This window comes from Dryobates pubescens, chromosome Z (genome assembly GCF_014839835.1).
Source record: "Dryobates pubescens isolate bDryPub1 chromosome Z, bDryPub1.pri, whole genome shotgun sequence".
Taxonomy (NCBI): domain Eukaryota; kingdom Metazoa; phylum Chordata; class Aves; order Piciformes; family Picidae; genus Dryobates; species Dryobates pubescens.
Window position 1 is genome coordinate 116,805,198 of NC_071657.1, and position 27,220 is coordinate 116,832,417.

The 27,220-nt window shown below is 42.2% G+C and overlaps 1 protein-coding gene across 1 annotated transcript in view; it reads left to right on the forward strand.

Annotated features, from left to right (window-relative positions):
• The first annotated feature begins 673 nt into the window (after nucleotides 1-673).
• The window catches only part of PRKCQ (protein kinase C theta), a 45,151-nt gene continuing 18,604 nt past the window's right edge, over nucleotides 674-27,220 (forward strand). The window contains exons 1-11 of the mRNA XM_009900247.2: nucleotides 674-854; nucleotides 6,851-7,050; nucleotides 8,907-8,967; nucleotides 10,859-11,021; nucleotides 11,612-11,643; nucleotides 11,741-11,826; nucleotides 12,966-13,095; nucleotides 13,751-13,860; nucleotides 15,488-15,611; nucleotides 17,578-17,753; nucleotides 20,709-20,882. Of these exons, the coding sequence (XP_009898549.1) occupies nucleotides 737-854; nucleotides 6,851-7,050; nucleotides 8,907-8,967; nucleotides 10,859-11,021; nucleotides 11,612-11,643; nucleotides 11,741-11,826; nucleotides 12,966-13,095; nucleotides 13,751-13,860; nucleotides 15,488-15,611; nucleotides 17,578-17,753; nucleotides 20,709-20,882 (1,374 nt within the window). The 5' untranslated portion in view covers nucleotides 674-736. The remainder of the gene's footprint in view (nucleotides 855-6,850; nucleotides 7,051-8,906; nucleotides 8,968-10,858; nucleotides 11,022-11,611; nucleotides 11,644-11,740; nucleotides 11,827-12,965; nucleotides 13,096-13,750; nucleotides 13,861-15,487; nucleotides 15,612-17,577; nucleotides 17,754-20,708; nucleotides 20,883-27,220) is intronic.

The window sequence follows — 27,220 nt, forward strand, 5'->3', positions numbered from 1 at the left end:
TTTCTGGTTTCATTAAATCTTCTTGCTGGAAGCTTTGAAAGAGCCTGTAGAAATGGCCAGCTAAAAGGCTTTGTTGTGCTTCCTTACATCTAGACTTTATGTTTCTGTTTTCAGCTGCTTAAAGTTATCCTGAGAGCTATATTTTTTTATGATATTTTTTCCTGCCCTACTCTCTGCACAGTGTGGTTCATATGAGTTGAATTTTCTCTTTATAGCTTCACTCATGAATATGGGTCAGCACCAGGCAGTTGCTGTATATAAATAGTACACAGTTATTTCACAGTTTCATGTTCAGCTTGCAGGCTTCCAACAGCCTTGTATTCCCGAAACCCTTTCTATCCTCATAGCATTTGGGTTCTTGAACGTGTGACTCAACGTTACAGAAGAGGGTATTCCAGCCAAGAAAGTCCTGCTTCGTCTCCTGCATCTTATCATTCTCATTCCTGACGGCTGGTGTCCACTCAGAGCTGCTGTTGTGGGTCTTTCTGGCCCTGTGATGAGTTCAGCTACGTGGTTACGCCAGCAGCTGAGCTACGTTACCTTATGCACGTTAAGCAGTACTTGGTCAGTCTGTCTTCTTGCTAGACAGTGGAGGAAGTCTGAGTGTCTCCAGCTGGATGGATGACTAACGGCCAGCGTACCCCTGTCCGATGCAGATAAGAGGCTGGTTAAAACCGAGGAAATTTTTAGACTCTTCCCAAATATTGCCTGTCTTTTATTTGACACAGGACTTGTCATGTCTCCCTTTCTGCGTATTGGTTTATCCAACTATGACAGCGGCCCTTACCTGCCATCCCAGGGGGAGGTGATTAACCCTTACTGTGCCGTGATGGTTAAGGAAGCTGTGGAGTCAGGTAAGTGGAGAGGTATTAAATATGCATGTGAGCTTCTATCAGACATACATGCACCTTACTGTGTCATTGCTGGTGTGTAGGAACCTCACTGGCAAATCTTTATGAGGATTTGAGGAGTGCTTCTTGTGTCTCAGCACGTTGCAAGTTTGGTTTTGGCATGATGTGCAAGACCGTCTGATTTTAAGATGATGCCAAACAAGTCTATGTCTTTAATTTGTGGTTATTATCAACTGAATTGCAGGTCCTAGCATGTGACGGAGCAGATGAGCTGAGCTATATTTGGTTTCACTTTTCTATGAGCAGTTGGCTGGTTTGTTAGTGGGACTCCAGACAGATGAAATCTGGATGTCCTAGAAATATCCTGGGAGGGCTGATCTTCTTTGTCACATTTTTTTGAGCAACTGACAGGTCCAGTGGCGTTCATATTTTTTTTAAAAAATAGCTCTCAAGCAGAGAGCTGTTAATTAACTCTGTCTTTGCAGAGACTTAATTTCTGTTCCTAATTGCTCTGCTGTGTAAAATGTTTGAAAGTGAAACCTCCTGTTTTCTGTGTCTGGATATACGGGTTGCTGCAGACTTCTCCTAAATGAACAATGTCCTAATAGGGAAAACATTTGTTATATGTCTTGTGCACGAAAGTAGTCGCAGTGAGAGGATGAAAAGTTCTTCAGGTCTGCTTTTCAAGAACCATGAAAATCAAGACCTTCGTCATATTGGCTGTTATTTATTTTAAGTCCTTGATAAATTCTTATCTTGACTGCTGTGACTCTTGAAAAAATTAAATCAACTCAGAAATGCCTTTTTATACCTTGGGAATCCCCTTGACTCTAGTCTCCAGAGAATGTTAAACTAGTTTAAGAAGAGAGATTTTAGAATTTTAAAAATAATTCAGTCTTTCACTGGGGAGGATAATTTATTTGTTACTTTCTCCTTTCTTCTTATTTTTTTTTTCTTTTTGGTGTTCTTTGTTTGATCCCTTTGGGGCTTTGTTTGTTTCTTTGCTTTATAAGAGTCAGTGTTTATCACTTTGAACTGCAGCTTGGCTTCAATGATTCTGGAAGATGTGGTGACTGGTAAATTCAAAAGGAAACAAAATACTGCATGACAAATAGCCCTAAGATCTCTTTCACTAAAAATGTGTCCTCTTTTAGCTCTGTGCAGGGTTTGACTGTTTGCTTTAGTGAGGCTTTGGAAAGCCATTACTCAAATTGAAGTCTCTGTCAGTTCAAAAGTGAGTAAAATTAATTTGGTCAGAGCAGACCTGTATTTATTTGTCTCGAGTAGATCTGGAAGTATTTTCTGTCATCAAACAAGCACCGATGTGCTAATTAAGGGATATAATTTTTGTGCTCCTGAGAGATTATGATTTTATTATTAATAGTATCAGTATTATTGGTGCTATTATTATTATTTAATAATAAATCCAACAACAAGTCTACCAACAGCAATGAAAAAACAGCAGTGTTCTTGAGAGAACTGTTCTCCATCAATGAGGTTTAACTATAAGAAAAAATGCATCTTTCTATTAGAAGATACCTGTTTGATGAGGTGTAATTGCACTCATCTAGCCATTGCTCAGAGCATGGTGGGACAGCCAAAGAGACTTCTCATAATTTTAATGATAGTAGCAGGAATCACCTAAAACTGATTTACTTCAGGTTTCCCTCTTATATTGGGTTAAACCACTTCTGGGATGTATTCATCTTCTGCTGGTGGAGGGTGTTTAAATGTGTAGATGACTAACCTTACCTTAAGATGACTAAACCAAGATGAAGCCACAGTGGGATCTATCTCCCCTATAATTCCATTCTTCTGCAAGGATTTCAATACCTGATAAAGTCAGCTACCCTTGCATTACAGCCCAAGGAAAGAAACAGGGGTTTCTATGATGGGATTCATCTTACCTTTAGGAAGACATCCATAATGCATCTGATGAATCATGTGCTCTCCACTGACTCCACTTTAGACAGCCCACTCAGAGGTACATGTCTGATGTTCAGTGAGATGAGCCTGACTCCAAATACCAGAAATACTCTCAATATGACCATCCTAAGAAGCTTTTGAGATCAAACAGGTTCAAAGAAAGCAAAAGCAATGAAGGTCTCAGAGCAAACATTACTTGACTGTATTTGAAATTGCTGCATCCTTTCTTTGTGATATTTTTTATCATGATTTGCTCTCTAGCTCCCTGCTACTTGATGGTAATGGGATTAAAGAAGCAAACCAAAACAAAAACTGTATTAGTGCCCTGGTATGTAAATTTTAGCTAAAGTGGCATGTCCAAGGAGCAGGAGTGCATCAGCTGCAAATCTGGTGAGAGATGAAAATAATCCTGCCTGCCAGCCTTGTGTTCTGACATATGGCCATTAAGATTCCTTCAGGGCAAATGACTGATGTATAGCAGTGAGTGCAAAATGCAGGGCAGGACGTGCTTAAATCCAAAGCTGAATCCAGGATAGATCCAGTCCCAAATTCTTGCAAGATTTCTGCTGGAACCGATTTGGTAGATGACTGCGCTCTGACTTTTGCAATGTCCTGTTATGAATCAGATGTGTACCACGTGTGGGATTAGCAAATCCAAGGAGGTTTGTTTGTTTGTTTGCAGACAGAGCAGTGGTAGATGATAAATATGTTTGGTTCCCAACAGAAAGAAGTTTGACTCTGTCCCTTTGTCAACCAGCCGTGATGAATACGTCATTGGGACAGAGTCCCCAGGGTTCTGAAAGTAATGCGCACCACCTGTGGACACAGAGGTGTCACAGCAAGGCCACCCTAAAGAATTTCAGAAGTTCAGGATAGATCTTGGGCAGCCTTTTTCCCACTTGCTTATTTTGCAAAAGGGAATTTGAGTCATAATCTTGAAAAAAACAAAAGCCCCCAAATCTCCACATAGTTAAAACTGGTCTGCAAATTTATTACTGATGACAAAAAAGTTCAGAGGCACCTCTGAGGTATAAAAAAATCTGCCCTTTAAAAATGGCTTCTGCCTCCACAAGCCACCTGGCATTGTGCCATTTTACCACCTGTCTTGGTGACATTTGCTTCTTGAAATATCCTGCTCTGTGTTTGAACTCAGCAAGCTACCAGGAGAAATGCTCCTGGCTACAGTGGAAGCTGCTGCCTGGGAAAAACAGATGCTGTTTTATTCTTCAGGAGCTCAGGGTTAGATTAATCCTTGGCAGCGTTCCACAGACGTCAGCAGGGATGCGCTGGGGAAGACTGGCTGGTCCCATATATTAGCCAGTTCATTCACATTCCAGGGTTTGTTTATTTAAGCCATATCTTTTGGAGCCTGATGCCAACAACAGCACTTGTTTTGCAAGTGCTGTGCTTCACACCTGTGGAGCTTCACTGATGTGGGAAAGAAATAAAGGTCTTTACTGAGATTTCTGTTCTTTGTGATGCCAGGAAGTTTATGTCTCATTTTTACACCTTGTTTTTATGTCTTGTTTTTATATTTTGTGTGCTTCTGTTGAAAGAATGCATTGAAAATATATTTGCAAGTTCAATGGGAATCATAAAATCATAGAATTATAGGGGCTGAAAGGGACCTCTGGAGATCACTGAGTCCAAGTCCCCTGCCAGAACAGGATCACTCAGGCCAGGCCACAACAGAAACACATAGAATGGTCCAGGCTGGAAGGAACCTCCAAAGATCATCTAGTCTGACCTCCCCTCAGTCATCAGGGACATCCCCAACTAGACCAAGCTGCCCAGGACCTTGAATATCTCCAGGGAAGGAGCCTCAACCACCTCCCTGGGCAACCTGTTCCAGTGTTCCACCACCCTCATAGTGAAGAACTTCTTCCTGATATCCAATCTAAATCTGCCCTTCTCTAGTTTGAAGACATTGCCCCTCATCCTGTCACTACAGGCCCTTGTAAACAATCTGTCTCCATCCTTTCTGGCCCACTCAGCCCCCCCACCCCATGCAGGCAGGTTTTGAAAGTCTCCGGAGAAGGAGACTCCTCAACCTCTCTGGGCAGCCTTTTGCAGTGCTCTGTGACCCTCACAGTAAAGAATTTTTTCCTCCTGTTGAGGTGGAAATTCTTGTGTCCCAGTTTATGTCCATTGCCCTCCATCCTATCGCAGGGCACCACTGAAAAGAGGCTGGCCCCTTCTTCTTCACACCCACTCTTTGCATTTGTACATTTGTACCCGATCTTTGTGTTTGTAAGCATTAATCCTAGTTAGTTATGAGTCATTACCATGGAAAAAATAAAAAAGGAAACAACAGATCTGGATTACTGCAACTTAAGATCTCCTCTCAGTGCCTCAGAATACAATGCTTAAATCTGCATATGTGAAAAGTCAACCCCACCTGACTAATGAAGACAAATTCACCTTAGTTTGAGGTGCTTTAAACTTTCGGGAAACTGAATTTGAACCTAAGGTTTAACTGCACAACCACTTGTCATACTGGGTAGGACAAGCTGAGAAGTTGTCTTATGCTGCAGAAATGATCTCCACTCTGTTTTGAGATGCAGATCAGTTCTGATGGTCAGAGCATACTGCACCTGAAAGCAAGTTTATGTCTTTGAATCAAGTGCAAAACTACCTTCTGAGAGCCTGGTGTTGGGTTAGCTAATTAGTGTTGGTTGCAGCATCCTGCATGCATATCATTAGGAAGGTACTGTCTCAAGCTAAATCTGTCTAGTGAGTAGAGTGTAGTGTAGTGTCTCTGGCATTCATTTCTCCAGTGTATGGGGTAGTGAAGGGAGCCTTTTGTTACAATCTCACAGCCCTTGTGTTTCCTTTTTCCTCCCCCCTTATGTCCTGCCTCCAATAACTTTGGAGCTTGTTTACCAATTTTAATCCATCCTGGAGGTATGCTACAAGCCTTAGAAATCCAGAAGTTCCTGTCTGTGTAAATACAGCTGAGTGGGGAGGAAAGAAACCTGAATTAGTCCTCCCATCTTGGAAAAAGGTATTCCCTAGCACATGTCATGTGCTTTTCCAGCTGAGTGGGATGCAGGACAGGCTGGAATTATTGGAAATAGGAGCAGGGTCTTTAGGAGAAAGGAGTCAAAGGTCTGCTGCTCACATGACTGCTTTTTATTCTCTTATTCCTCCAGCTTCAGTGCTTGATGAGTTGAAAATTTGGAGATGGTAACTATGAAATAGAATTTACCTCAAGTAAGCATCCAAGCCTTTTACAGGGTTGAATGAAATGAAGTAGGCTGTATGAAATAAATAAATAAAGCTTTCTGAGGCTCTTTTCAGAGAAAGCTAACTAGAGAGAATTCTCTGCAAGCTAATGCTAAGCCTCAGAAATATCCATTTGATATCCATCACCATTTCAAGATGTGTCTGCTATGAAGGAAGAGTAATTAATGCATGAGGAAGAGGTGCAGGAAAAGTTTGCTGAGTTGAAAACTCTGCACCACTGAGGATGCAACTGCGGGTCTGCTAGACAGTTTGTGTATTAACATCTCTGAGTTAGCTAAGATGTTGCAACTGACTGGATGTGCCTTCCACCTGAACCTTAATCACAGAGTGCACCTAGCTTTTGGGAGGTTTGCAGCAAAGCCCTTTCATTTTAGATTGCTGTGGGACAGATGATACATGTAACTGGTTATCTGTGATGAGATTAGATGTGAGTAAATGTGTAGTCTACTCAATCTGCTCAGCAGACTTAATGGAGTCAAGGGTGGAAATTATCTTTTCTAAGGTAGGTGCCTGTATTTGGTCAAATGAACATACACAAACTCCATTGGTTTATATTCTCTTCACTGGCTCTGAATGGAGCCATTGTTCAGACAGCTCAGATCTGGACATACACAGTGTAGACACCTAAAGTGAGATAAATCCCATCCTAGTTTTCACTTCACATAGTAAGCTCCTAAGACACTCTAACATGGCTTATTATACATTGTATCAGAAGAGAGACATTGAAGTGGATAAGTAACACAGATCTGTGTCAGGGATTATAAAGTGGTGGTCTCAGTACAGGAGAGAAGTAAATCCAGTTAATCCAGACCACTTCTTGTTGACAGAAAATGGCCAAGTGTACGTGCAGAAGAAGCCCACCATGTACCCGCCCTGGAACAGCACCTTTGATGCCCATATCAACAATGGCAGGGTCATGCACATCGTCGTCAAGGACAAAAGTGCTGAAATGGTTTCAGAGACCACGGTGGAACTCAAGGTGCTGGCAGAGAGGTGCAAAAAAAGCAATGGGAAGACAGAGATATGGGTAAGCATTGTTAACTTCTCTTTCGGGATGTGATGGCAGCTGCTGTGGGGTAGGGAATGCCTTATGTCCATGCCAGGATGTGACTGCAACCAGCAGAGCAGCATAAACTGGTTGTCATCTAAGAAATCATATTTTGGATCTACTTGAGTATGACTCGAAGGGAAGACTTCCATGAATGATAGAAAAAAAAGAGCCTGGCACTTTTATAGCACCTGCTGCTGTTATATTGAAACACATGCCCTCTGTTAGCAAGGATTCTGGTCCAGGTGAGCCATGCCTATGTATCAATCTTCACTTAGAAAACCCACCGGGGACAAGTGCTAATGTAAGTGGCTACATGTGAATTATTTTATGTGCTCTGGGGAAACAGTTTTAAAAATTTAATCTGCTTTCAAGTACCTGATTCATAGCTGCCTGACTTTGGAGTTATGTCAGAGAAACTCTTTTAAAGCCATGGGAGGAACAGTGGAGTAAATTTGAAGTAACAGCCTTCATAAGGATGCTAATTGTAAAGTTTTGTTCCCCGATAGTCCAAGCAAAAAAGCTACTGATAACAATCTTTAACATGCAGTATTAAGTAGCTATACTATGAATGACAATGAAGTGTTATGATACTGTGGGGGGGAAAACTGATTTTTTGAATTTTTTTCTTTGGTTTATTTCTCATGCCAGTTCTTGGGCTAGGCTGCTTGGGTTAAGCAAAGAGTAAAGTAAAAAAGGCCTTGGTCGCTTAACAGACCTAAGAACAAGATTTGATGGAGATTTACACATTTAACACATAACTTGGAAGGAACTGAGATACTCAGCAGGATGCCATCCCTAGGTTCCAAAGCCATGCTGGCTGAAGAAGTCCTTGAATGTATGTCTTCTTATTCCTAGGCAAGCGGATACAGATTTATAAATGCACCTATGGAAAGAGGTTCAGATAAATGGAAATTTCCAGGTCCTGACAAAAGGCCTAAAAATGCCTGAGAAATCTTGTAGCACCACTCATGTTAACTGTAATGGAAGTTAGACTTGAAGGACCAAGCTTCTAAAAGAGCTTAGTATCTTTCAGAATCATAGAATGGTTTGGGTTGGAAGGGACCTTAAAGATCATCTAGTTAAAACCCCACTGCCTGTGGCAGAGACATCTTCTACTACACCAGGTTGCTCAAAACCCCATCTAAACATGGCCTCGAATACTTCCAGGGAATGGGTATCCATAGCCTCTCTGGACAATCTGTGTCTTGGCACTCTCACAGTGAAGAATTTCTGCCTTACATCTAATGTAAATCTACCTTCTTTCAGTTCAAAGCCATTACCTTTTGTCCTATCCTCTTATGCACTCTTGTAATAAAGTCCCTCCCCATCTTTCCTGTTGACCCATTTAGGTACTGGAAGACTGCTGTAAGATCTCTGCAGAGCCTTCTCCAGGCTGGACAACTCAGACTGTCTTAGCTTGTCTTCATAGGCCTTTTCAAGCATCTAACTGGAGTTGGTTGATTCTTTTAGAGATGCTCCCACTTTTCCCTTGCAAGGTCCTCTGGGAACAAGTTGTCTCTATAGATATTGCTGGATCTGAGCTGGTATCTGAGCTGCCTACAGATTCCGTGGTTTAGTCACATTTTTCTCTTCTATCATCCTGTTCCAAGAGTTTGTTAAGAGGTGGTCTAGCTTCTCTGTAGTTGCTCCTATCCTGCCTTGTTGCCACACATGGGTATGAGGTACCTAAAAATTAGCATTAATTTACATTCATTAATTCCCACTGGGAAAAGGAACTAGGTTGAACCATCTGAAATGATTGTTAGTTCTTTAAGTGACTGTTTAATGGTTTCACTGGTCTTTTTTTCTTGTTTTTCACTTATCTCAACCAGCTAGAACTGAAACCTCAGGGGCGAATGCTGATGAATGCACGATACTTCCTGGAAATAAGTGGCAAGTGATTTTGTTTCTTAATTGATAGATGTGATTTCTGGTTATGTGGGCAGACAGGGTGTCTTCACTGAAAGGCATGTCTGTGTTACTACTGATCCATTCATAGGAACTATCATAAACACACCGGAAAAGCAATTGTTTATGATATGGTGAGGATGAAGATTGAGTGTGATTTGCAAGGCAGATTTTTGGCCATTTCACCACTACCATGATAGATTTCCTCATTACACTAAGCAAGACAAAATAGATAAGGAGGTGGCTGCCTCTGAAATAATTCTACTTGCATGTAATATGTCTTGATGAGCATTTCAGTGCAGATATAAAGGCTGGGATACAACGTATGGTTGATAACACCCATACATGTTAGTTGCTCTTCAAGATCGAGAGCAATCTAGGCAAACCAGAAAAAGAACTTAGACAGTGATTCATCTGATCAAATGCAAGTGAGCTGAGTTGTTCACTGAGCAACATCTCCTGGTCCATCTAGGCCTCCAGGGATGTGACAGAAGCTTAGTCATCCTGGACAAGGGACACACAGTCATTTGTGTTTAATCACTGGGAAACAAATCTCATTTGTAGAATTCAATACCTATGTGGAATGCATTTTGCTTTTGTGACCGTTTGAGGCTGTGCCTTTAAGAGAGAGACAGTGTTGGGAACACTCTGGCTGAATGTTTTGGTACCGGAACAAAAACACTGTGATATTCTAAACAAATTTCATTGGTAGATGGGCAGAATGCAACTTTAAGTTGTAGGGCAGTTGAAGAAAGTGGGTTTGTAATCCAAATGCTTGGTCTTATTCACCTGTCTTTGATGCAAACTTCTTACTGTCTTTCACAGATATTGGGTGAAGCTGTAAGGTGTAGATATCTAGAATGACCTTCCATTTGTAGAAACATGGATGTCTTAAAAGCAGCTAATAGCATGTTCGTACTGATATTTTGTTCATCCATTCCTACCATTCCTACCAGACTATTATTGTCTCATTGTATACCTTATCATAGAGGCTAAAGCATAGACAATGCAAGTTGTGTCTATTACAAATATCAAGGTCATCATCAGATCACACAGGGAGTCAGTTTCCGCAGAAGACCTATGTAACTTGCTGTGTAAAGCATGAGTAAAACAAAGCAGAGTGAGAGGGAAATATGGTGTGCATATCTAGTTTTGTAGACACAAGTAGATACCTAAGTGGCCATGTGTACGTGCAGGTGTAGTACAAAATTGGTTGGTTTGCTGTTCAAAAAAGCTTAAGTGTGAGCTGTGAATGATGGCATGAACACAGAAAACAGCAAAACAGTTGTTGGCATAGAGAAGAGCAAGAAAGAATATTTTAGGGTGCTTACTCACACATATGTGCCCAGGTAAAAGATTCAGTTAAATACCCACAGAGATAAATGTATACATGTGTGTTTGTGTGAATGTGTAGGTAATTCTTAGTTTTTATGTAATATAAATTTATTAGGGCATGGTTCTTCAGTGCTATACAAAGTTAGAATTTTATATTTAGCTACAGACTATCTTTCCTTGGGAAATTTCTTGCCTACATTTTAGAAGCAGCATTATAAATATTCAAGGGAGTGTAGAGTCCCCCAAGTTTAAAGTCATTTTAGTGTCCTTGTAGGAATGGCAGATTAAAAAAAAAGCATCCAAATAAGCCTTGTGTGGGTTTCTGAAATCAATATTTCATAATATTCATTCCCATGAGTGAATCATTATCTAGAGTCATTTAGTATTTTGGCAGCTGCATCTGGTGATGGGTTTATGGATGGACTTGATGATCTTAGAGATTTTTTCCAACCTTAATGATTCTGTGATTCTATTTTATGATCTCAAGGCATTTGATCAGAACAGAATTCCTTAATAAGTCTTCTGTTTTCCTTCCCCCCAGATGCGAAGGACCTGCCTGACTGTGAGACTGAAGGCTTTTTCTCCTTGCACCAGCGCAGGGGAGCCATCAAGCAGGCCAAAATCCACAATGTCAAGTGTCATGAGTTCACAGCTACCTTCTTTCCACAACCTACCTTCTGCTCTGTCTGTCATGAGTTTGTATGGTAAATGAAAATAGCTTTAATCATTTTCCCCTTTTAACATTAGGGACATGGTTCTTAGGGACATGGTTTAATGGTGGACTTGGTACTGTTAGGTTTACAGTTGGACTTGATGATCTTAAACATCTTTTCCAACCTATATGATTCTATGATTCTCTGATGTATATCTCTTCTACTGTCAGTCAAGGCAGCAGGACAGGACCCTTGACATCTTGCTTGTAGAGTTATTGCATCACTGCAAGCAAGTGGTTCACAATTGCAATTCCAACTGTGACAATTCCCTTCATTTTTAGTTTATTTTTCATCATTTCCTGTTTTGTTTTTCTCCAACCGCACACCAAGATGTCTCGTGAGCCCAGTTTCCTATTTGGATAGTGCAAAATTCAGGATGCGAATCTGTGCTGAAAATGCTGTGAAAACCACGGAGAATCACTCCACAGTTGGATTTAATGAAGATATTTAGATTACAGAAGCCCTGTAAAGATGGATAAAAATCAAGGCTGTTTTGTTCTGTTTCTTCATAAACGTTGTTTCCTTTTCTTTGTCAGGGTTTTTAGAGAACTCAGAATTAACCATGTCTCTGTTTATTTCAGGGGGCTGAATAAACAAGGCTATCAATGCAGACGTAAGAAAAATTTTTTTTTTTATATTATTACTAGCATTACTTGCTTGATCCTTGCTTAAGGAACTTTAGTAACACCATGACACACTTGTTCTTTCAGAGTGTAATGCTGCCATTCATAAGAAGTGCATCGATAAAGTAATAGCTAAGTGTACAGGATCAGCAATCAACAGCAGAGAAACAATGGTATGTGTGATTATTTGGCTGCTTTTGGAAAACTTGGGTGTCCTTCAGATGCCTCCTACATTGCTCTAAGGCTTCTTAGGAAGCAAAAGGTGCTACTGAGCTAAAGGCTGTGTGATCTGATCTGTGCCCTTTATTTATTATATTTCCAGTGGTTTCATTACCTTATACTTCTGATTCACTCAAATGCAGCCCTTGAAAAAGGTGAATCAGGACCACCATTTTTCTAATGTAAGAAGTACAGCTCAAAGGAAAGTCATGGACATGAGTTGGAGATGCCTCCTTTTCTGGGGCATTCAAAAGTTGCCTGAATGAAATCCTCTGCAACCTGCTCTAGGTGAACCTAATTTAGCAGCAGGTTTGGACTCCTCCAAAGGTCCAGATCTCCAGAGGTCCCTTCCAATTGCTACCATTCTATGATTTACCAGGGGAAATTCTTCACTGCAGTATATTAGACACAACGTCACACTGAGTTTTCATAGCAGCACTTTAACATCCCACTCTGTTATCTGAGATTACCAAATAGTCAGCTGAAGATCTAGCATCTCCACTATTTTTTATTTTATATTTCTATTGCCAATTTATAACAAATTTCCTTTTTTGGTAGTCAAAAGTGGAACTTCAACTCTTGATAGACCTATTCCTTTTTTCTCAGCTGTGTCCCACAGCTTCTCTCTGCTTTCAGTCCTATCCTGGTTGCTGTTTTCCTTTTGCTTCTTTTAGAAATGAGATTCATCTCACCTGTATTCTGACATCTGTGGGGTAGAGTATCTCAACTTTGTCATCACCTCTGACTCCCTATGAACTAAAAGAGTCACTCCAAAGCATGATTCATGACAACAAAAATGGACATCCATTTCAGGATGGGATGAATAATTTTAGAAGTACCTTTATTTTTCCATTGAGCATTAAGGGAGTTATCTGGTCAGATAAATCAAGCCCAGGACTTAAAGAACCCAGTTCCCACTGAACTGCATGGATCTTATGTGTATCTGAATGATAGTTACAGGCAGTGTCTTCTTGGTGGTCATATGCCAGGATAAAGAGGCAGTAGGTATCCCAGCTACTGTAATACAAGCCTGGGTGCTGTTGGTTTTCCATGTGCACAAAAGTGAACTGAAAAAATGTCTTTTCTCTTGCAGTTCCACAAGGAGCGCTTCAAGATTGACATGCCTCACCGCTTCAAAGTCTACAACTACAAGAGCCCAACTTTCTGTGAGCACTGTGGCACGCTCCTCTGGGGCCTTGCACGGCAAGGACTGAAGTGTGATGGTGAGTCCCCAGTGTATGTTGCACAAGCTGAGCCTTTAGAAGATTACAATCTAAAGAGCCAAATCTCATTTATCATGCTTCTCCCTGAAACCTCTCTGAGATGGCATGTAGGGTGGTAAAGAAGTGGTCAAGAGGACTGTTGCTAAAGGAGGATCATTCTTCAAGGAGGGTGGAAACTGTTAGTACACAGAAAGATATGTGGTCTATGAGGATGAAGAGTCACTTCCCAGAGAAGCAAAGAACATCTCAATGACACTACTGATCTTCCAAAATCACTCCTAGTATCAACTTGCCTGGTTTTTTTCTGCTGTCAGACAGACCCAAGATACTTCACCATCTTCATAATCTTATGCCAATGGGAAAATCCTGTTCTATGGTTACAGGTTCTCTCTGAGTTCCTAGACTGTAGAGTTTTAGCAGCCTGTAGCTACAAAGGCTGATGGATGTGGGAATGCAACCTCTTACCCAGAAAATAGAAAAATTCTTCATCTCCGTAAAGAATCAACAAGGAAAATGTACCTAGGCTTCAAGCTGTTTATGTGGCTGATCTCTGCCCTTGGCCAACAGCTGCACATGTTCCTGCCCAAGCTGATGCCAAACCCTTTACAGTCTAGCTATCCTTTGTTGTCCTGACACCTCTTTTTCTTTCTTTCAGAATGTGGCATGAATGTTCATCACAAGTGCCAGACAAAGGTAGCAAACCTTTGTGGAGTTAACCAGAAGCTAATGGCTGAAGCTCTGGCAATGATAGAAAGCACCCAGCAGGTAAATACTTTAAATCTTGAGTGAACTCATTCAATGTTTGCTTCAGTGCAAGAAGTAAAGCCATTGATAGGGGCACTGTGTGTAGCAAGTTTAAAGATGAGGAAATAGATCCTTTGTGGAATACATAGTTTTAAGTCCATCTCAGCACTTGTGGAGGTGAGGAGTTTTCATGGATTCAAGTTACAATGTCCAGTGTTCACAGAAGAGAAATCCATTCAAGAGTAATAAAATTATTAATTTTGCTAACAGAAAAGCGTTGCCTTTAAATCTAGAACAATCTCAAGGTCACATGCCTCTGGAGGGAGGGACAGTATTCTGAGAAGATGACTTTGCATGCCTACACTTCTTATATCTTTACCTGGTGTCTGTTAATGTCCATTGCAGATGGGACATGACTGAGTTAGAGTCTAGCTCTGATCCAGTACAGTTGTAGTTGCATTATGTTCACAACTGAGGTTTTGTAATATGGTCCAAGGCAGAGTGGAAGGAACTTGGTTTGGGTTCTTTTGCTGTCACTACCTTGCTTCATGCTTGTGACTTAGTGGTTTGTCCTGTGATGCTCTGATCCGTTTGCAATGAAAATCCCCAGAGCATGGACTCTCATGAACAGAAGTGGACCTTGAGGAGAGGATTTAGATTCTACTGTCATATGAACAGAGAAAACTGAATTAAAAGGAGAAGAAGTAGCTAATCACAAACCAAATACTGCAAAATAATTGAGATTCTCATTCAAAATCAGAATTCTTAGGATGCCTTTCAGCTATTGAGCAACTTCAGAGAGGGACAAAGTCCGCAGGTACCTATTTCTCCACATTTAGGTTACTCAAGTATCCCAAGGCGACATCTTTATCCATACAGCAGGTGTTTTTCCCTTCAGAGGGGCTATCTAATAGGTTTAGCTCTGCATGTTTCTCACCTTTATGTGATAGATGAGTGCTGCCATACCTCCAAAGAGGACTTTTTTCTGCTCTTTTTTCTCTGTTTCTACCTGTGTTCTCTCTAAAGCTACTTGTACTGTTACTTGGAGTCACCATTGAGAGGTGAAGAGGGCCAGCACCAAATACTTCCCCCAAAATACTCTTCTGATCTCCAGAAATTTAGCCTTTTGGAACTTCTTAAGCCATAGGTGGAGTTTTACTGTTTAGTAGCCCTCAGAGGATTTATCTTTCATGCTTTTGTGTGAATCCAGACAAACTCTTACCTTCTGCAACACCCTGATGCAAGTTTTTCAGGATGAAATCCAGACACTCTATAGAGATGAGACCACAGCGTATTTCAGCCTCTAGTATTTTTCCAGAGTCTGTTCAATCAAACTATTGGTGAAGAAGTTGCTCATTAAAAAGGCCTTTGTGTGGTAAGCCAAGGCCTCAGACTCTCGTGCAAAAGAGGGGATGCCTATATTGGAAATGCAGAGACCTATTAACAGCCACACTCATCTCGCAGAAGGCTGTGGTTTCCTCTAGGTTACCAAACCCCTAAGCATTAGATGTGGAGATGCTTTTCTCCTCAGCAAAGGCATCTTCTAGATCTTGGCTTCTGTGGCAGTCACACTGAAGAAGCTACAGTGTCCATAAGCCCAGAGCATGATACCTGGCTGCAAAGTCATTTGCTGTTTTCTGTAATTCAGGCTCGCTGTCAGCGTGACACTGAACAGATCTCCAGGGATGGACCTCTAGAAATTGGCTTCCCTGTTCCTGTGAAGGAGGTAACTCCACTTCAGGCATTGCCAGCACCTACAACAGGAAGAAAAGGTAGTTTCCCCTAGTGATATGGCACAGCAGGCTTTGTTCATTTTGGAGTTGTGCATGGCTAGGTGAGGGTGACAAGGATGGGGAATTTATCAACCACTGAATCTTTCATGCATCTCTCCAGCCTAAAGCAAGACATACCTTTTCTCATCCCAGAATATCAACAGCTCTTCCTAGTCACATCTTTTGTGCACATCATAAACCCTAAATCTCAGCCTGGACCCTTCCCTTCCTATAAACTTGCACGTCCCTTTCATCCCAACTTCTGGTGACATGAGAGATCAGACACCGCTCATTCGGCTAACTCCTAAATTCTCTGTCTGACCCAGTGCATGAGTTCAGCTTATACCTTCTTTGGCAAGAGGGTGTTTATTCCCTTCTTGGGACTCGTGGACTGTAAAATCAGAGAACTTTAAGGATAAACCAAGCTCTAAACAGGAAATTTGGAGTCCTTTTGATCACCGTGGCAAATTCTTTTTCTGATTTCATATTTTTGAGTGGGGGTCAACATCCAATACCTTCAAAAACCACTGACAGGTCTCCACATCATTTATCCAGGAGCTGATACAGGTGTCACAGCCCTCCAGATGTTTAGAGGGTGAATGAGAGACTGGAGAGGAGCACTGATTAACAGAACTGGGGGCTACTGGGGGGCTACTGGGGGACTACTGGGGGCTCAGTAGCCAGAAATAAAAATCACAGTCAGCTGGGGAGGTCCCTTGTTTATCTCCTTTGTGCTTGGGCCAAAAAGTTCTGGATATTAGGAGCAAAAATGTCACCATCTTTCATTTAACCCATCTGTCCCACATAAAAGACCATTTCAGGACCCCTCCAGCTGCATGGCTCATGGTGCCCCTCCAAGTGCAGCAGCAGACTTATGATGGCACTGACACAATGCTCTTGTGCCTCCCATGATCTTAAACTGCATATAGCAGAAAGGGGAGGGGAAAAATGGAAGAGTGTAAGTGAATCAATACTTAAACCAAGTAGGGACTGGAACAGTGCATCCTCAACTCCAACTCTAACCAAAATCAAGCAGAGAGCCCAGGCCCCACCATCATTCATTTTCTCAATGAAAGTTAATGCTGCCCTGGAAACTGGATGTAAAACAAGATGTATGTATTCTATGTATTCTATGTCAGAAGGCACTGTTTAGATAGCAGCCACATTGTACCAGTGCTCTGGGTTTGATGCAATGCAGCACTGGGTTACTGAGTGCCATCTGGTTTTGGTACCATCTGCGCTAAGTGGACAGTATCCTTTGGCCTCCAAGGGGAAATAAATGATGTCCCCATCTGTGCTTCTTTCTTTTGTACAAGTGGAACTGGCTATGCTGATGTGAATCAGTAAAGCCCCAAATGGTTTCAAATCTGGTTTAGCTGGGGATCTGTTTAGTTGATGAGTAGTATTTTTATTCTTCATCATTTTGAGACAGTACAGCCAACATGCACTTGAGTACTGGGATAAATCCAGTAAGAGACAGAATCTCTTGATGAGTTCACATACATCCAACTGAATGTAGTGTTGAAGTCAGAGTTGTTCTACTGTAGGACAGCTAAAGTACTTAATCAGAGATTCATATCTGGAGTAGAGACTCGATATCAAAATGCTATCTCCCATCTTTTCACATGCTAGCTTTGGCAAGGGTCTTGAAAAGGGCTGCAAAAATGTGACTGCATCAGAATTGCAACCAGCAAAAGGAACATAGAATGCAGGCAGCCAGAAATTTTGAATTTGGTCATGTTTTACTGCCATAAACAGAAAAATAAAAAGTTTGTAAAGTGGAAGTAATGCCATTGAAGAAGATGGAGTTACACAGGAGTAAAATTTCCTCTGGAGAGAAAGCAAGGTGGTAGCATTCATTAATGCAACTTCATTAATGTGGCCATCACATTTCCACCTGTAAGTGTTCTGGGGATTTTCTTCTTGTTTCCAGAGGTTTATTCGAATGCTTTGATGTGTGTTGCAGAGCCACAGGGCATCTCCTGGGAGACTCCAGTGGAGGGTACAGTGAAGGGGGAATCTCTAATAGAGTCAGACTTTGGAGAACTGCCCCAGGAGCAGGAAGAGCACCAAGTGCAGCTAAAACTAACCATTGAAGATTTTGTCCTGCACAAGATGCTGGGGAAAGGCAGTTTTGGCAAGGTAAGCACCAGGGAACTAGATGCCACCACATAGGTCTGCATGTTGCTTATTATGGCACTAAATAGCTTGTGGCTTGAAGGCCTCTTAGGAAGAAACATCTCCAAGCCTTCAAAGAATCCTTACTCTGACATGGTTGAGTCTTGAACTCCATCTTCTCCTTGCCTAAGACAAAGAGCTTCCTTGCCCTTCACTCTGCCCTCTTAGTTTTCTGTCTCATGGGTGCCCATGACATTTGAGGAAAGCAGCCAAGTGGGGCTGCAGCTTCCCCTCCACACAGGTTGATGTGTCCTGGGCATCCACACAGAGCTGGTGTGAAAGATCTTTGTGCTCTCTACCTTCATGCAGCTACTTCAGCAGACTTAGCTGAGCAAGATCAAAGGGAGATAGAAGCATTTTCTGCAAAGTGGAGCATGGATCATGTCCCCTCTGCAGAGCAGCAGGTCCACAGCTGGGAACGCTAACTGCTCTTTCCCAGCTCCGATCTCTGCTGGAGCATAAAGGAAATTTAGCACCAGCCAAGAATTTTTGTTGAAACAAGAGCCACCTGTTTTCAGGGGATTCATTAATCTTGATGAATTGTAGATTGTTCCTCCTTCTTGCAGATGTCCCCTGGAAGGGCACTTGTGCTATTCAGTGCCAGAACAGAGCTGTATGAAACAATTTCAGAGGAACTCACCATTGTATTTTCACAGCCAACAGGGAGAATGAGTATCATTATGCATCACGTTGTTCAGATCCCTTGTCTTTACATGGTGGAACACTGTGCTTTAAAGAAGGGCTGCTTTTTGCTGCCTAAGTGAGCTGGAGCAATTGCTACAGCCAGTTCTTAAACTGGTGAAATATTTGCTGTATTGGCTTTCCATACTTGAAAATACTTGGAACATCTACAGTTTGCACAGGAAGCAGAGCTGAGACATCAGCATTAGAGCTAAGCCAGAATACCCCCAAATCCATAACCCAGCCTAACCTGGACTCAAGTGCACAAATGTCATATAAACATTCATGTTGGGAGGTATGAGCCTCTGGAGGTTACCTAATCCAACATGCTGATCACAACAGGGGGTGGTGTCACCATTCCTGGAGGCGTTCAAAAAAAGGTGTAGATGTGGTATTTTGGGATGTGGATAATGGCCATGATGATGTTAGATCTACAGCTGGACTCAAAGATCTTAGCAGTCTTTTCCAACTGACATAGTTCTATGATTCTATAATAGATGAAGTTGCTCAGAGTTGTGTGAAGCCTTGAACACCTCCACTGAAGCACATTCTTGCTTCAGCACTTTGTGTCAACAGACTCTCCAAGCCTGCAAGCATTTGCATCTCTCTACAGATGTGGGTGTGGAGAGCATGGGCTATGTCATGCCCTTCTGCAACAAACCTCACCCACAAGTTTCCTGTGTAGGTGTTGTTCCTGATGGCCTTATTTGCTTGGAGCAAGACTCACTTCCCCATAGAGGGGACAGAATGTGCAGATCTCAGTGCCTGAGGGCTCTTTGCTGCTCTGTGTGGAGCAGGTTGAGGGCAGGCTAGACTTGTGAGGAACCCCCTCTGCAAGAGATCTAGCATAGCCTATCTGGACCTAGGAAGTCACAGCATGAATCCAAATTGTGTTCTCCAGCTTCCCCAGGAGAACAGTGTCCTGCACAAAAACAGGGCTAAATAAGGTGCCTGTAGCATCAGCTGTGTTGGTATTTCTGGTCACTCAGTGCAGAGACAGAGGGAGGCTCTGGGCTCTGTTCTCTGTCCAGTAGTGCAAAATGAAATGCAGCAGTAGCCAAGAGGGTAGATAAAGCTTTTGTCAGGGCTGAAACATGTCTGAGCTTACTCAGCAAATAATGTCTGCTAGAGGACTTCAAAGACCTCTTTGATGAGTCTTAAGTATTTATTTAGTCTATGGGAAAGTGTTGACAGGCTGTTAGCACAAAGATCAGCACTGGCACTGTCTTCCTGTAGAGAGTTTTTTGCTCCATGGTCTCTAGAAAACCCTTCTCTGCTGCTTTGTGTCCCATTTTCCCTGGCCACATAAGACAGAGGTCTTACGAGGAGCAGCTGAGGGAACTGGAAGAAGAGGAGGCTGAGGGGAGACCTTACTGCTCTCTACAACTACCTGAAAGGAGGTTGTAGTGAGGTGGAGGTTTGTCTCTTCTCCCAAGTAACTAGTGATGGCACAAATGGAAATTGCCTCGAGTTGTGCCAGGGGAGGTTTAGATTGGATATTAGGAATAATGTATTTACTAAAAGATCAATCAAGCATTAAACAGGCTGCCCAGGGACTGGTGGAGTCAGCATCAATAAACATGTAGACATGGCACTTCAGGACATGGTTTAGTGGCCATAGTGGTGTTGGATTGGTAATTGGACTAGATCCTAGAGGTCTTTTCCACCCTTAAGTCTCCTGTGATTCTAACTGCTCTGGGATGTGTTTGCTAATCTCAGAGAAATTCTGCAGAGGCATGGAGGACTCAGCCTGTTTGCTCAGGCCTCCTGCTAACTGAGAGGAAGAGAAGAAAGTCACTTCTGCTATAGATCAGTTTAACTGCTGCTGAGGATCTGATGCAGGGCATTTGCATTTCACATGTTGACAAACCAATATTCTATGTTTTGTTAGTTGAAGTCAGAAAACAGAAAATGTATCTCATGAGCATTTGCATAAAGATGGTTTCTGGTATCAGAAGTACTTGGCTCTCTGACATGTCCATACTGGCATGTTGCCTCTGCTCTTGTAGTTGCCAAACCCCCCTAATCCTTCATAAAAGCTTCAACAAACTCCTCTGGGTGTGAGGAACAAACTCAAAGCCTATGAAGTCTTTACAATAAAACTGGGCCTTAAACATCAGCTTTTTTTAAGGTCTGCTCTAGTGAATTCCCTAGAGCTCATCTCCCATCCTCCCATGGCTGTGCTGCCAGCTCAGAGAAAAAAACATCACTTTTTCTGAACAGCTGTTTCCACCTTAGGTGTTCCTTGCTGAGCTGAAGAGTACTGACCAGTATTTTGCTGTGAAAGCACTGAAGAAGGATGTGGTGCTGATGGATGATGATGTTGAATGTACAATGGTGGAGAAGAGAGTCCTCTCCTTAGCCTGGGAGCACCCATTCTTGACTCATGTCTTCTGTACGTTCCAGACCAAGGTAAGACAAGAATCTATTGCCTTCCTCCATGGGCTGTGGTTGCTTTGCAGAAATACAGATACTTGGTGAAGTGCTTCAGTCTACTAGATGTTAGGGAACAGCTTGGACATGAGGTGGTGATAAATGAAGGAATCATCAGGTTAACCATTTGGAAGTGGCTCCAGAAATTCCATCTACTTTCTCCACACTAACCTGGGCAAGTGCTTTTAAGGCCTGTGGCACCCAAGACTAATTGAGGTGACTATGCAGATCTGCTATTAAAATCTGCATCCTGGTACCCTAGGCCAAGGATATGCAAAAGCCACATCAACATCCAGGGTGCAGACATGCCCACACTGGTGTTATGTGGACATCTTGGATCCTGCAACAGTATGCTGCAGTGACTAACCTGGATTAGAGCTAACTCAGGAAACTCTAGTTAGGGAGAATAAACCTGCTGTCATTCACACTTTGGGACTCTTCTTTGCTCCCAGTTACTGTTAAGTTGCATCAGATTTGTCCTAATTTATGTAGGACCACTGGTGGTGAAGGCTACTCTTTAGAGGGGTATCACAAAGCATTTCCACCTGAAATCCCACTTAAGACTCCAAACCAAAACTGAAGTGACATTTAAGTAATATATATATCTTCATAGCCCTACATGGCACCAAAGCACCCACTGATTAGCTTTCCAGAGCCTTTTCTACAGCCACAACCAACCATCTAAGAACTAAAGCACACACAAGGCATAGAAAAAAAAAATGAAAGAAAATTAGAGATTGTCTTGTTTTTGTAACCTATTCAAACCACTATGAGAGATGCTCAATATCCCTAAGCTCAAATTCCGAACAGCATCATTCTCTGAAGGCTACTTTTTCAGGGATTTGTCAGGATGCTTCTGTCCCTGCTTAGTCCTAGGTTTTAGTGACACAAAACACTGATCAGTGTGAGGTTATGACCATCTCAGCAAGAGGCTTGCTACTTCTGCAGGGTCAGGAGAAACAAATATAACCTCTGTGGTATATCCTGGAGGGATGCAGCACCTGTTTAAAGACAGATTTAATTCGTAACAGGGAGCGTCTGGGAACTGCTGTAGGCGATGTGACACTGAGCCCAGATATTCAATGTTTAACCCCTTCAGGACTGTCACTGAGGACAAAATGTTCTGGGAATGTTCCTTGCCTGGAGAGGAAAAGAAATAATTCCCCTTTTGAGTGGGCTAGCTTTCAAAGGATAAATGACCCATCCTCAAAAGCAAACAAAATCAAGACTTAATTAAAAAGCTATAATATTCACAATAGTCACAGCTCTACAAGGGGGCTTCTAGACCAGGTAGAGCTGCCTGTAACTCCAGATGGCCCAGGGGGATGCTGGCTGATGCCAGTGGATGACTTATATGCAGCAGCAGAACTCTATTTTCTGTGGTCCAGCCCTGGTCTGGAAGCTGGAGGTCAGGTTTGGGATAGATGCAGAAGTGACAGCCTGCAGCTCTGTTTTCAGACAGTGAATGCATTCAATCATCCACTTCCATCAGGAGACCACAGCAAAAAAAAAAAAAGAGAGGCTAAATGGAGTCACACCAGGAACCAGATGGGATTTGCTGAACATTTCAGAAGGGTATTGTGCTTCCAGTTGTGACTGAGACAAGGAAGACCTGCAGGATGGAAAAGCAATGAGTACTTCAAAAAAACCCTCTTGGATTCCAAGCTCAAAAAACAAAGTAATCTTTTCATACACTGTTTTACAGGCAGCCTCACAGTATTGCCTTTTTTGACATATATAGAATGACTCTCCATCCATCTCATCCTAAGTCAGCATTGCCACTTTAAAGTTATTTGATATCTCCATTTTGCCCTCAAGTTCACAGATCGAGAAGCTGGAATGTGGCTCCCCAAGCCCAAGCTGCTCTGGGCTGTGATTGATTTCTAGCTTGTTTTGCTCCTCTGACCTCTGCAAGCCAGGCAACAATCATTCAACATATGAAAGTCGTTCAGAGCAGGAGAGCTGTGACAAGCCATGGCTCAAAGGACACCATGATTCAGTCATAATATCTTTTGTAACAATCATTATAGAAGCCAGGATACTGCTGTGTAGTCCCTCTGTGGACTTTAATACTGAAAATTTGCATTTTCAGCTGAAAATTTTAAATTTTGGTTTGTTTGGGGTTTTATATAAAGATTTCACTGCATAGATAAGTAGTTTCAAACAGACCTGCATGTGTCAGTGCAATTCTGAATCCCTAAGGTTTTGACTTTCAAGGTTTCTGAGCTGCTTCAGGTACTGGGTGCCTCTGCAAAGGACAGTAAAACCAGGAATATTCCTACTCTGAAACAAGAATCTCAGTAGCCCCCATGTCTCCATAGGGAAAAAAAGTCATAATCTTTTGACAGTTCTCTGAGATGAGTTTCTTTCTGGCCTCAACCCAGCTAATGAGTGAATGCTGAGATACAGGAAACTTGACAGCCCTTCACAGAGCTTTTTGTAGGCACCAAGCACCTAATGCTCATTTTCATTAAATGATTGGTGCTTTCAAGACCCAGAGTATTTGTCATGTTTTGCTACATAAGAATAAATTCAAGCACATGGATTATTTTTTTCCCCAATCTGTTTTTGAGCATCACAGTTTCATTTTACTGCAGCAATCTTTGCATCCAGATATTCAACTGACATAATTACATGGTGTGAATTTTAACCACACACTCAGAGAGCTATTTTGTTGTATTAGGTTTAAAGGGACACTGTTGTGGTAAAGAGGAGGAAAAACATGTTTATAGTTCTGTGAAATTCCCAAATTAGTCATGCCAAAACAATGACTAGCATCCCAGTGCTTATGTTTTATTCTTTTTGCATTTCACTGATCTGTGATAAACACAGGCTTTCCTTTATTGCAAGTCACTTTGGTTTCTGGTGTTTTGGGCTATTTTTTTAACCTCTTTGACCGAGTATTTATTCACACCCTTTACCTAAATGCAAATTAAGTCTTGAGGCATTTTGTCTTGGAGCACAAAATAGCAACCCAGAAGATTCGCTCAACCCAAAAGGAGAAGTAATCTTTATTGCAATTTAAAAACAGAGGCTGCAGATACATTTCTTTTCTGCTTTAGTAATGTATTGCATCTTTTCAAAATCTTGGTGGTGAGCCATTTTCACATGCTTCATTGTTTTAATCTGTTTAATACTGACTTTAAAATCTCTTCCATCAACAGGAAGGAGAAAAGTATCTTAAGAAGTGTGATCCTAACTTAAAACTACTGGGCTTCTGAAGTGTTTTCCATGAGTATTTTCAGGAGATATCTCATTAAAATATCTCCTGAGGGGAAACTGCAATTCCTGCAAATTTTTCTAAGTGTACTTTCATTTTTCTTTTATCTTTGTTGTGCTGTTAAATGGTCAGGGCTGTGTTACCTGATCTGAAGCAGAGCGTGTAGGTTGGTACATGTGTGTTTCACACCCTTTTGATATTCATCTCCACTGCCTGACTGTGCCACTGACCCTCTGAGCAGCCTTGGAGCAGGCTCACATGCCCCTCCCAGGCATTGCAGGGTCTTCTCTGACCACAACACAGCTGCAGGATGCTGATGCATTGCAGGAGAAGTCATCATGCAGAGTGGTGAGGCTGCAAGCCTTGACTGAACCACTGAAGCACAACAAAGTATTCATAGAATTGTTTAGTTTGGAAGAGACCTTTAAGATTATCAAGTCCAACTATTAACCCAGCACTACTGAGTTTCCACTAAACCATGTTCTTCAGGGCCACATCTAAATGTCTTTTAAATACCCCCAGGGATAGGCACTCCTCCACTTTCCTGGGCAGCCTGTTCCAGGGCTTGACAAACCTTTCAGTGAAGAAATTTATCCTAATTTCGGACTCAGGGGTGACCTTATTGCTCTCTACAACTACCTGAAGAGGGGTTGTAGTGAGGCAGAGGTTGGTCTCTTCTCCCAAGCAACCAGAACAAGAGGACACAATCTCAGGCTGCGTCAGGGGAGGTTTAGGCTGGAGGTTAGGAGGAAGTTTTACACAGAGAGAGTGATTGCCCATTGGAATGGGCTGCCCAAGGAGGTGGTGGGGTCGCCGTCGCTGGAGGTGTTCAGGGCGAGGCTTGACAGGATGCTTGGTTCCATGGTTTAGTTGATTGGGTGGTGTTGGATGATAGGTTGGACACGATCTTGAAGGTGTCTTCCAACCTGGTTTATTCTATTCTATTCTATAGGGTCATTTCCTCTTGTCCTATTGCTTGTTATTTGAGAGAAGAGACCAACACCCATCTCACTACTACCTGCCTTCTGGTAGCTGTAGAAAGCAATGAGATCTCCCCTGAGCCTCCTACTTCCTTAAACAACTCCACTTAGCTGCTCCTTATAGACTTCTGTTCTAGACCCTTCACCATTCATTGCCCTTCTTTGGATATGCTCCAGCACCCCAACATCCTTCTTGTAGTAAGGGACCCAAAAACAAACACAGTATTTAAGATGTGGCCTCACCAGTGTTAAGTACAGGGGGACAATCACTTTTCTCTGCTCCTGCTGGCCACACTATTCCTGATCCAGGCCAGGATGTTGTTGGCCTTCCTGGACACTTGAGCACTTCAGCTGATTGTCAACCAGTATTTCCAGGTCCTTTTGTGCTGAACAGACTGAAAACAAACACAAACATGGTATGATGGTCACAAAATGAGGAGTCCTGTGAGGTCAGACCAGATGTCTTTCTAGCCAGCATCCTGGTTTTGCTGTTGATCAGGAAGGAAAGCTGAAGAAGAGAGTACAGGGCAATGCAGTGATTTTCCCTTGTACAAACCTTCCCATGCCTTGGTGTTCAAACATTTAAGAGGCATGCTATTGAAGCTACAAGGTTTCTATGGCTCCATTCTCCTGTTATTTCTGGGAGAATATTTCAGCTTGGAAACCTCTGATTCAGGGCTAGTCAGCCAAATTTGAACCAGCTGATGGGAAAGTTGGGGAAGAGCTGGGAATTCTAGGGAGTCTTTGAGGATTTTTGCCTCCTGCAACCAGAAGGCAAGTTTCATTCTGGCCAAGTTGCATTCAGTCCTGGCCAAAATTTCCACTTGGTTCAGTAGAAATAACAGCAATTCAGCAGAGGTTTGGGATTTCAACAAGGTTCTGCCAGAGAATGTGTGAGCAGCTGTAATTATCAAAAATGTGAAGTCTTTAAAAGACAGTTCTGGGTGGTGTCAGCCCATGTGGTGTGAACAGGTGGAGTGTATTGGCAAGAAAAAGAAGGGGCCAGCTCACAAGCATTTTATAAGTGATAGATGATTGACACACTCAATATACATCTTCTCATTGCCCTTCTGTTGTCCAGCTCCAAGGAAAATCAGCCCAAAATGCGTTCATCTTTGCCTGAGATTTCTAGAAGTCTGGGGTTCATCAAGAAAAGTGTGTCCAGTAGGTCTAGGGAGGTTCTTCTCCCGCTCTGGTCTGCCCTGGTGAGACCACACCCGGAATACTGTGTCCATTTTGGCTCCCCAGTTCAAGACAGGGATCTGCTGGAGAGATTCCAATGGAGAGCCATGAGGATGATTAGGGGACTTGAGCATCTCCCCTACAAAGACTGAGAGACCTGGGGCTGTTTAGTCTTGGTAAGAAAAGACTGAGAGGGGATCTGATCAATGTCTATAAATTTCTGAGAGGTGACATGCCGTCAAAAATGCTGACAGTGCAAAAAAATCAGAATGAAAGGTAAATGGTGAGATCAGGGACTGAATTATTTGGCAGCTGTAAGAAATGCTGCCATCTCCAGAAGATAGACTGATATTCACATAGGAAAAATAAAGTCATTAAACCAGAGTACAAAAGTAAACCTGAACTTACTTTAATCTGTAATAAATTGGCTTTACTGTTCCCCAGATGGTGCAAACAGCAATGTTAATTGCTCCTCTGGTCACCTACTAGTGTAGGGTGACCCTGTGTTAACTGTTCCTCATAGGAGCAGACACAGTGAGGAGCACAAGGATAGGAAGCTGTAATGGAATTGCAAGGTTTACTAAGTGATGGGTTGGAGAAGGCTGGGAGGCCTTTGGCTCCTATCTGTCCCATGAATTAAAATAGATCCAAAGCATGGAAGAACACCCATAGTAGGCTGGGCTGAGCTGCATGAAAATAAAAAACAATAATTAGCTGCAGGAATTGCCTTTCTCTTGGCAAGAACCAGCCTAATGCAATGGGCATGCAGTGAGGTTAGGTGATTTAATCTGCATTGAGTCTTCTCCTCATGGAGCCATTTGTTAGGGTAATTGCTCCAAAAATGGATAGAGCCACACTGTCCTGCAGCATTAATTATTCCAATATTCGTCCTCCTAGAAGCCCTGGAAAGAAGAATTTTTGCTTTTCAGTAAATG